The sequence below is a fragment of the Centruroides sculpturatus genome, unplaced genomic scaffold (genome assembly GCF_000671375.1).
Source record: "Centruroides sculpturatus isolate CEXI.00-Female unplaced genomic scaffold, Cexi_2.0 scaffold337, whole genome shotgun sequence".
Lineage (NCBI taxonomy): Eukaryota > Metazoa > Arthropoda > Arachnida > Scorpiones > Buthidae > Centruroides > Centruroides sculpturatus.
Genome location: NW_019384508.1, coordinates 631,572 through 643,241, shown reverse-complemented (window position 1 = coordinate 643,241; position 11,670 = coordinate 631,572). Strand labels below are relative to the sequence as shown.

Below are 11,670 nucleotides of genomic sequence, written 5' to 3'. Positions count from 1 at the left end.
ATAAATCAATCAACAATGAAGCCAACCACTATGTAGAATCCACCCGGAAGATGCTTTTCTATTACTGTGCTGCAAGATTTTTGCAATCTCTCCGCAAAATATCGACCAGAGCAATCTCTAATTTTGTTAGTAATCAAAGTTTACAAAAAATATGTTATTGGCATAACAAAATTTTTCATTGAAAAAGTCCGAATATCGGAATCGGCAATGAATTAGTAAGTTGTATCAGTAGATATATCAATGAGAGTTTAAGTGAAGAAATTGACTATAATTAAATATATCATGGATTTGGATTACACAATACTGTAAATTTAATTTTGGTTTAAATATTAAGGGTCCCAATTAACTGAAGTGAATTGCAGAAACTAATAGATCTCATTACTGCAAGTCAAAAACAGTTACGTAACACACGATAGCCTACATGTGGCTCAAGCGGCAGACATTTATGAGCTATTTCTTGTCTGTATTTTTTTTTTTTGAAATTACAGCCTAAAAATAGTTCATAAATTTGAGTTGTTTGATTAAAGTAAAGCATTAATTTTATTATTAAATAAACCAATTTCAAAACTTAACACTTTAAATATTAATAAAAGCATTTCTTTAATACTGCATAAGAAATTATTAGCCATGTAAAATGGAAACCGTAATGGAACATTTTCATCGCATTTTAGAATGCACGTATTACAAATTAATTTACGAATTTTCGAAAAATAGATAAATTTTTTTTTGAAAAAATATTAAAACTAGTTTTTCTTGCAAAATGCAGTTTTTTAACAGTCAAACAGTAAAAAATATTACCTGTCGAGGCGGCTAAAGGCATTTGCCTACCACTGCAAGGGAACTACGTTCAAGTTCGGGTTTGGTATTCGGAAATTTTCGTAAGTTCTCTCTCCTAGTTACGTCTATCTCTCGCTACCGTGGTTTGGTCAAATTCGTTATGCAAATGTTAAAAGAACTTCTTAAGGCGACAAGCTCTAAAAAAGCCCTATTAATGAAGAGTTTTCATTATAAACAGGCGTTATTGATAAATTTAAAGAATTTCATTTTGTTTTTGAAGTATGATTTAAATGGAATTTTATTCACCAAAAATAATTTAGATATTTCGTTTCTTGGTCAGATAATTTCTTAGTAATTTGAGTTTTGTTTGTTCTTTCCTGCCACTAATGAAATCACCTTTGCTGCCGAAATCACTATAATGTTGCGGTAGTAAATATATGATATATAAACAATGTTTTATTGATTTTGAGTGATTAATTTTTTACTTCTGAAAAAATTATGAAATAATTTACGTTCGAGTTGCAGGAAAGTACATCAGAAATGCATTTTTTTCTATATTATAAATTACATGATTGAAATTTCAAAAGGAAAATTCATTTGCTAATCTAAATTATTAATTATACAAATAACAAAGCATTACATTTATTTAAATAGTATAATATACCAAATTTATTATAGGAATCCATTTACTTAAACTAAAGAAAACTCATCATTATAATGGCCAAATCTGAGGCTATTTATTTATTCTTACCTTGAACTTCTAAATTTATGTTAATGTATATGTAAATGACAAGCTTAAAATTTAACTGCTTAACCAAAAATTAGTTTTAAAGTTTCCTATAGAAGTATCATTGAAGTTTTCTACAGAAATAAAAATATAATATAATAGGAAAACAATAAGATGCAATAAAAACATTTATCGTGTTATTTTGATAAGCGTACGATCGTGACGTTGAACTGTTTTGTCGATCTCACCGCAGACTTTTCTTGCAAAATTTACAAATAGATTTGGACCAAATTTACAAAAATATATCATTCGTCCCTTCAAAACGTGTTTTTACGAGAATGAGAATGTTCTTACAGTACTCTATATGAAAGTATTTAAAATATGCAGTTAATAGAGAAAATGTCAACATTAAACTGTTGCTAAAATATTCTATTTGGTTGGCTTCATTGTTTGGTGAGTTGCTTGGTATAAGAAGTTTTTTTTTAAATTTTGATTAAGAATATGTTCTTTTACATTACTTTTTACTTTATCATTAAACAAATTTCCAACTGATCCTGGGAAGTGATGATTTATTTATTTAGTTTCTTTAAATCTCAGGTCATTTTTGTTCTTTTTACGAAGTTATGAAGTATTTGTTATTAAAACATAATTGGCATTTTCACATAAGTATTAAATAGAAAGAGAACTTCCCAAAATAAATTATAATGCATACAAAAGATTAAAATTTATAACGGAATGTTATAATTATGTTTTCTTTTTTCGTCATTAAGAATTTTTTGGATATGCAGGAGTTATTGCTAATGAATTATTTGTTATAAACTCGGTAAAACAAAAATGACTTTGAAATGATAAACTTAATTAAAAACTGGTAGCATTTAGTAATCATAAGATATTTCAGACATACCTGTAGATTTGATAAACATTAACTATTTTTTCACTGTAGCACTGTTATTAATGTTTAGTATTGAATCTAGACAATTTACAATTTCTTTTTTTGTTTTAATATTTCTTCTTGGTTCTAAATGGAAAGCGGATGGAAAATTTCATTTCGAAATTTATAAAATACAACGGGCAGACTTCGATGTATTAATAAAATCTGAAACATGCACTTAATAAAGACTTCAAAATTACAGTAAGATCATTTAAAAGGGCAACAGTTGCAGAGGATCAAAATGGAGTCAAATCCAAATCAACACCGAGCACTTAGGAACTGCAAGGCTACTCTACGTTTGGATCACAGATATCAAAAGTATAAATATATTTGAAACTTCTATGATATAAACTAAGACTTCTTCAACATGCAAAGCTTTAAATTTTTTTTTACACAAACTTCATAAAAGCCATCCGATGCGACCAACGTCAAATGGACTGTTAAAACTTAACCCAGTATTAACATTTTCCTGTTCTGTATTATAACGGTATCTAAATATTTGCATTTTTGTGGGTGGGTCGAGATAACGGATGGCCGTAGCGCCCGTCCGTTAAGTGTGGCGAAATTCGGTATTCGAGTCGGAATTTTTTTTTCCTCTGCTTTAGAGTATCGTGTTCGGATTGAGATCAAATGTAGTCAGAGATGTTAAGTCTTGACTGAGAATATACGAATACTAATTCGATAAAACCAAAAATCGTAATGGGAATTCTGTTGGCAAATTTCCCACCGTGTCCTAACGTTGTAGGTTCTGTCTGTACTTTTATGCAAATTAAACAAGATTGACGGAAATGTGATGCTACGGAATTCCGAATGGGTTAAAACTAAATAATGTAATTTGTATCATTTATTTATTAAATACAATAACATAATATTCCCATTATTTATAGTAGTAATAGTACATTACTACTTTCCATCACATTCTTTTATTATTTTAAAAATTTTTTTAACAATGTAACAAACTGGTCCTCAATAAACGTAATAAATATTTTCTTGTAATAATGGATGAAAGACAACTAATTGATATCTGGTCTTTGGATAATATTTCAAATAAATCTACATTTCTATCGAAGCAGTCTTTTGAACTGTCTTGTGCAAAATTTCGCTATTCTAAATATGTTATGTCTCGTCTATAATACGCATCTCTCCCATAATTGGTATTCGCGTACAAAAATGCTGCATTCTATAATAAAAAGACAAAAATTTTCATTTTTATTTTTTATGAAATGTAAAATTTTTCTTATTTCATGTCCGGCAAAAAACAAAAATTGAAGGGAGAGTCTATTCATCTATGAAAAAGGCATCGGCTCTAGACTGTTATAAATAAAAACTTCCATTTTATTGTTTTGGCATGGATGCATTTGCATTATGCTCCAGATGTGGGATATTAGGGGAGATGTGGACAAAATTTTTATTTATTTTTTTTTCATTATATTTAGTGAATATTCTCGGTGAGCACTTTCAGCTTTTCTGTACAGATCAAAGTAACGATTCACTGGGACTAGAAGAGCAATGGACCAACCAGTGTTTACTATAATATGCCAATGACTGGCATAGTTTACTAGTTGAAAATTCATCAAACAGAATGGCTAGATAATCATATATCTATAGCTGTCCTGGTAGTGCGTGATAATTTACTGCATAATATATGCAGCTAAACTACAGTGCCACCACTTGGGTTGCTGCTATTTGGGCTAGACACTTGCTGACCAAGATTCTGTAAAAAGAAAAAATGAAAAAATTAATTTAAAATTATTTGTAATTTAGTAATCAACATAAAAATCATCTGAAATATATTAATTATAATCAATTTGGATTTATCACTCCCTCATTCATTTCCAATGCTTTCAACAGTCAAAGCTTTATTAGATGGGATGGAAAATTCAATTTATTAAACTATCACCACTTCAAGCAAAATTCAGAATTCAATCTCTGAGAGAGAAAGAGATAATTAAAGATAAAAATATAGAAAAGTAGTACAGTTGGTGTTATAGTACTACGGTGCAGATATTCCACCATTATAATAAAGTAATTAAGTCAACACGTTAACCTATTAAACTAGGATATCAACATCTGTAAACAGATATACTAAATGATTTAATTTATAAAGAAAATACAATTTTGAATCAAATGAATACATTATGAATTTAGATTCACTAAAATCAAAAATCAACTTTGCGAATTCAGCAGGAATTTCTACTTAATTTCTTTAAGAATCTTTTAATTAAAAAAAAAAACTAAAGACTGTATTGGAAACATATGAAGTTAAAATTTTTCTTTGTATCTGAATTCAAAAAATCATCTTTGGTTTACATTAATAAGTCAAAATGTTAATTAAATAAATGTTAAAGAATATATATATTTCATGCTTTATGTTTATATAAATTTTATTTTACAATTTCTTTTTGTTTCCACCCTATACAGGGTGACAGACCATCCATACACCCCTGTTAATATGAAGAAAAGTGAGTTTCATCAAAAATCTTAAAAAGTTTGATAAGTAATTCAGTAAGTTAATTCAGGTATGTTCTATCAAATGGTGACATTTTCAACTTCCGGTATTGGTTGGAAATGGGCTATCCAGACCAAAAGTCAAATTTTTTAAATGGAACTCTTCTCTTTAAATGAACTCTTCTCTTGGTAAAACCTTATTACAAACCATTTGTCTCACTTTCTCAGCTGGTTGAAAAATAGTGCAGCAGCAAATACAGTTTTAGTGTCATTTCACTTCTGCTTGCATTTTCATTTTCAGTTACATACCTATCAAAGGTGTCATACCGTAGCCATGTCCTATTTGAATGAAGAAGCATATAATATGCTGATTTTGAGTGAGTGTCCAGATAAATCTGCTGCAGCCAAAAGATTGTGGTATGAACATTATCCTTGATCAGGGTCCTCACTAATGTAATGTGTTTTCACATTTGGCTAATTGAATTAGAAATGAAGGTGACATTCAACCTCATCACAACACAAACAGTTCCACTGTCCAATTATGGATGAAAAAGTAGCAGTAAAAATTAATCCTCAAGATTCTACGAGATGACGAACATTAGATTCTGGAGTTAGTTATGAATGTATCCGACACATTTTGAAAGATACCAAGTTTCATTCTTTCAGAATGTTTCTTCACCAAACATTGAAGTGTAATGATTTTTGACTGGGATTTGCATTTTGCAACTGGATTAGAAATTAACCATCTGATTTTCATCTTAAAAATCTGAATGATGGTAGCTATACACCCTTGATAGACAGACCTTGTCATATTAGAAAATACTCCTCTGTAATTGTGCCCAGATGTGTGGATTCAACAAGATGGATTCTCATCCCATATATCAAGAGCTACTCATGCAGTATTAAATAATGTTTTCCAACAAGTGGTCAGATAAACATGATCCAATCAATTATCCATCCCAATCACCTAATCTCATCATCCTGGTGTATATATTTATGGGATAGGATAAAAGACTTTGTGTATTATGAATATGTAACTATAAGGGATGAAATGATCCATAGAATAGACAAAGCAATTCAATCTTTACATTATGATATTCTTCTTCAGGCAACAAATTCTTTTTCAGAGCTTGAATTGTTCAGAATCGTGCTCAATTTCAACATTTTTATTGAACAGTTAAGACCTGAATCAAGTATGTTACACCAGAAAAACTTACACGATCAAAAATACTATGCAGCAATAGTAACAATTTTTGTTAATTCAGTATCAATTACACATGATTATTGTGCCAACATTTTTTATTATATTTTTCCTACGTTGATGGTATGTTAATTAAATATTTTAGTGTTAACAGGTGTTTTCAGAAAAAATTTAACACAAATAGTTATTTTTTCACATTTAATCTGAATCTAAATTAAAAAGTGCCATGTTCCATTTAAAGAAGTTTGACTTTTGGCCTGAATATATAAACCAAATGGTTGCCATAATTAATTGGGCTAATTAAGTGCTATTAACAATTATTTATTATTAATACATACAGCTTAGCGATGTTTATAGTTGAAAACATAAGCGTTCAATAGTCCATACCCAATTTACATATCAAAATTTTTAGGTTTTTTGATGATACTCTCTTACCTACATTTTAAAAGGCATGTATAGATAGACGTTCTGTGATTCTATATAACAATTACAGTAGAAAGAAACAAAAATTATATAATAAAATGTATATAAATTATTACATAATATAATTAATATCAAAATATAACTAAACAGAATTTGATATTACATCAAAATTTTTTCATAAATTTTGATTTTTAAATTATACTTATTAAAGAAATAGCAAATCTATAATTACAATTAAACCTTCTTTATTCTGGTATCATGATAATAAAAATATCTTAATGATTTTTGAAATTTGTAAACTTTTAGAGCCCTTTTGAGTAATGCACATTGCCTAGCAAAGATTCACGAATTGAATCATACTGTATTATTGCTCTCTCTTTATCAACAAAGTACTCTTTTACAATTCACCTCAGTTAAACAGAACTCTACTGTCTCAATTTTTTTTATAATTATTATCAACTGCAATAATACGTTGCTGATGATTAAAAAAAAATTGTGGATCAGTCAGAGTTCAATACACTAAGTGAATAATAAGCTTTATTACGGCAATTAATTTTTGCACTGTAATTTACACGCTTATCGATTTTGCTATTTTAAAACAGAGCTAAAACAAAAAAACAATTTATTTAACTAAACGCATAAAATGCAAATTGAATATTTGAATACATCAAACTTAAATATGTTGACACAAGTTTAAAAAGTCAAATATAAAGCTAAACTGCACTCTGTACTTTTGTAATTTTAATTTAAATCAATATTTTTCATGTAACAACAACTATAAAATTGATGTCAACTTCAATCTACAAAATTCATTTGTTATTCGAAACACACACATTTGAGAATATAACATAGCGGACTTGAAAAGTAATTATTACCCATATATTATCATACCTCTTTTAACGGCAGCATTTTTCCAGAGAGATCACAACCTAACCATTTCAATAAAACCTACAAGAGGCAGAAACTCCCTAAGAAGGAAACTCGTCCAAAACCAAAGAATTTCATTTATTTCGGCATTACCCTCAAACTTTCCCTACAAAACAGCCTGTCTACAGAAGAACCTATGATATGTGAATGGAAAGCTACACATATTATACATTTTATTAATTTAAATTTGTTTTTACCTGTCAAAAATGAGACAAAAATATTTGCATGTTTACTAGCTTTACTATATTCATGCTAAACACCTACATATACAATATTGTATGTATGAAAATGTTTCAAACTAAATTATTTTTATAAATCTGTATTAAAACAATTGAAAAAAATGTTAATAGTTTTAAACTATTAACTTATTAATGCAAAACATTTTATATATTGTAACACTTTGTTCTACAGAATGTTTAGAAGTAAACTGTGTCCCATTTTTATCTTTCCAACTGTAAATATGAATTGGCCTTCTGTGTTTAATGTAGTGGCAAACATTCTAAAATAGATAAAGATAGGGGGATATATTCAGATAGAATTAAAGGAACATATGCCTCATTAAGCAAGAATATTAATTCATTTTTCGTGATAAATTTCATACACATTACAATCATGTAGTTTTGTGATATTGAAATACAGATAAATAAATGTAAATAACTTTTATTTATTCTAAATTTTCCCATTAAAAGTAAGAAAATACTATACAAGTAAGTGATAACAAGATTAACTTCACATATCTTCCAGGACATTCATTTCAAGAATGAAAAAGCTGGTGTAAAAGACAACTCCGAAAAGCTAGAACAGTTCACAGCACAAACGGATGATTTTACATACTATATCCAGTAGATTTTTAATAGACATTAGATAAATGGATGATGATAAACATTTTTGACTGCTCCAGTGGCCCTACTCAAGTTACAATATCTTTTTAAAATTTTAAATGAGCTTGTACATTTGATATTGGAGCATTCTGAAGTTCGACAATGTTAAATTAAAATCTGTGCTGGTAGTAGTATGTAAAAGCAATTGTGTGTGTTACTGATTTAAAAGCAACAGCTGCTCCAAAGACTAATTTAAAGTGCATGACTTTTACATATTAATAAATTTCTACTTTATATCCTATTATAGCTGCTTCTTACTTTTCTATATTTCTAATTCAAGAAATATGATGCTTCTATTTTTAAGATGCGAGAAATATTTTTATTTAAATTAGAAAAGTGTAATAAATTTTCAAAATCTATTTTTTAATATCATGTATAATTTTAGTTGCAAAATTTTATTATCATATATAATAATATCAATCTTCTATCACACGCTGCCGTTTTATGCACTCTGTTTCTCGCTATTAATTATTATGACCACACAGATGAGAGCGAGAAACAGTGCAAAAAATGTCATCACCTCTTCTCGCCACGTATTCTCTCTCGCTTGGAAAATTCACTCGCTCGCATCTGCATAGTCGCACTCTAAAAATACAGGGCTTAAGCTTGTCTTCTTTTGTACATTATCAGTGTTTCAGGTCAGTCATAAGCTTCTACATTAGAGACCATTTCTATTTTTTCAATTATCTAATTACATTCACTTCACAGAGAAGTACAATTGCATAAGTGCCTCTAATTCAGGAAATATGCTGTCTTTGTTTAAATAATGCATTGGTAATTCTCAAGAACAACTAGTTTAAATTAAAACCTCAATCAAAAAATGGCTCGATAATTATAAAACCTCCGAATATTCATTAATTATAAAGTTAGAATCAAGAAATTTTTATATAATAAACAAACAGCATAAAAAATATTAAATATATTCATAAGCTAAAACTGGACGCTCGATAACTGATTATGCATAAATCAACTAAGATCAGAACTTGCCGAATTCTTAATTTAAAAAAAAATGCTTATATATTGTATATTATATTTAAAAAATTATGAATTTTACAAAAATTCTTTTCATTAATTTTTAACTTTTATTGAAATGTTAAACACCAACCTTATTTAACAGCTTGGAATTTTACCTGTCTTCCTCTTCATCAGATATTTGAGAACAAATTCTATAGAGCAAGAGAACAATTTTTAGATTTGAATAATGTTGTATGGCAATGCAGTCATAAAATATTATGAAACCATTGGAATTTATTATATCACTTCAAATTATATATATAAAATATAGATGCATATGGATCTAAAAGGGACGCTTTGGCGTAATAGAGAACATTGTGAAATTTTTCATGAAAATATCTATTTAAGTCAACGCTATCAATTTGAATGTGTTGTAATATTTTACGAATCAAAAATATTTAACAAAACAGTTTGCCAAATGCCTTTTGTAACAATAAATTAATGCAATAAATGGACAAAGATTTTAAAACTCTTCTATTATCAATGTATAAACATTTTAAAATGTTTAAAAAAAAATTACTATTTTTAAAAATTTATCTAAAATAAATGCAAAATAGTAATTAACTTAATCAAATTATTTAAAAATTTTTTTGTATATAGAATATCAGTTTTTATTTAAAAATAAAACGCATCAATTTATCTTTGTTGGCTCTAAAATAGCTAAATAAACAATGACAAACATTAATTTAAAAAACAAAAAAAAAAAACATTTTTGTTACTTATAAAAATAACTGATTCTATAATCTTAAAATATTAAACATTATGAAACCAGAAGAAGATAATTAGGTAATTCAAATTGGAAGAAAAGTTTAAGAAAATTATTCTGTTCTGGAAATAATACATATACAAAATAAAGAAGTCAATATAAAAAGAAATCTAAGTTCATTTGATCAATTTTTTATTGGAATAATTATGAATTTTATATATGCATATACACTTGTATCCAGATCTTACAACAGGATCACAGGCTCATTATTATCTATACTTATACAGAAAGAATACAACAAATAAGAATTTTGCTATTCTTAGTTGGCAATAAACTGTTAAGTTAATAACTAAATGATATATATATATATATATATATACAGGGTGTATCAGAGTGACATTTTAAAAATTTGGGGGATTGTAGAGGATGAAATTTTGAACGTTTTGATATCAGGAACCCATAGCCGGAAATGTGATATAAAGTTTCTACAATGGTAGGAAGTGCTTGACTGCCCTTCACTTTGGTAGCTACCCTTCCGTCCATTGATGTCATGTTATTGTTCTTGACTTCTTCCTCTGAGGTTATGTAAAGTCCCTTATGTACGCAACACCTGTAGGAACAGTTCACGAGCTTACGGAGCACATCTTTATAGCATTTAATACCATCAGAGGGGAGCGTGGCATCTTAGAGAATCAGACAAAACAAGGTTCATCATTGCACATTATGTAACGAAGTTGGTGGTCGTCACATTGAACATTTACTCTAAAGTAGTGCAGCCACTGATTCGATATACAGTTTGATTGTACTCTACTATTTTGTCAATAAAACTTGTCATAAATACTGTATTCTGCTGTTTCATTTAGCATACTGACTGCAAACTGCTGTAGAAACTTTATATTACATTTCTGGCTATGGGTTCCTTATATCAAAACGTTCAAAATTTCATCCTCTACAATCCCCCAAATTTTAAAATGTCATTCTAATACACCCTGTATATATATATGAATACAATCAAAGAATACATATGGATTATTATTAAAATCAGGCTTAGCCATATCATAACCTGATAAGAAAAAGGCTGTATCATTGAATTATTAATGTATCAAGTATGGTTAAATGTAATATTTATAATTCAATAAAAAAATAATCAAAACTGCATCTTATTTTATGAATATGCAAATTGTACAGTTATTGGCCATATGCAATGGCAGAAAAACCTGTGGGATTTTTTGCTACCTACTTACAGTAGAAACTTGTATTAATACTGTGGTGCAGTATTTCCAGAATAACTTTTATTAAATTTGAAATGTGAATAACTATACCATTTATCCTACATGTTAAATATTCAACAAAGATATACGTTACATATTCACAATTTTATACTGAAGAATCGAAGAAGAGTGTTACAAAACTGAAATAAGGAACATAAAATAGTTATCAGATTGTATTTTAATCAAGCAATAGTTTTTCTGTATTGCAACAAAAATATAAAAAAAAAACTACACACGATAACTCTAATAATGAAAAACGAACAAATTTCTAGAATATTTTACAAAATTCATAATGGTAGTAATTTAATTCTCAAACAGAATTAGCTATTTAGTGTGAAAATACAATCTAATTACTTACAGTTTA

General features: G+C 28.1%; 1 protein-coding gene across 1 annotated transcript in view; it reads right to left on the bottom strand.

Moving 5' to 3' along the window:
* Window positions 1-1,677: 1,677 nt before the first annotated feature.
* The window catches only part of LOC111622307 (WD repeat-containing protein 20-like), a 68,049-nt gene continuing 58,056 nt past the window's right edge, over window positions 1,678-11,670 (bottom strand). Inside the window, exon 4 of the mRNA XM_023364667.1 lies at window positions 1,678-4,149. Within this exon, the coding sequence (XP_023220435.1) occupies window positions 4,087-4,149 (63 nt within the window). The 3' untranslated portion in view covers window positions 1,678-4,086. The remainder of the gene's footprint in view (window positions 4,150-11,670) is intronic.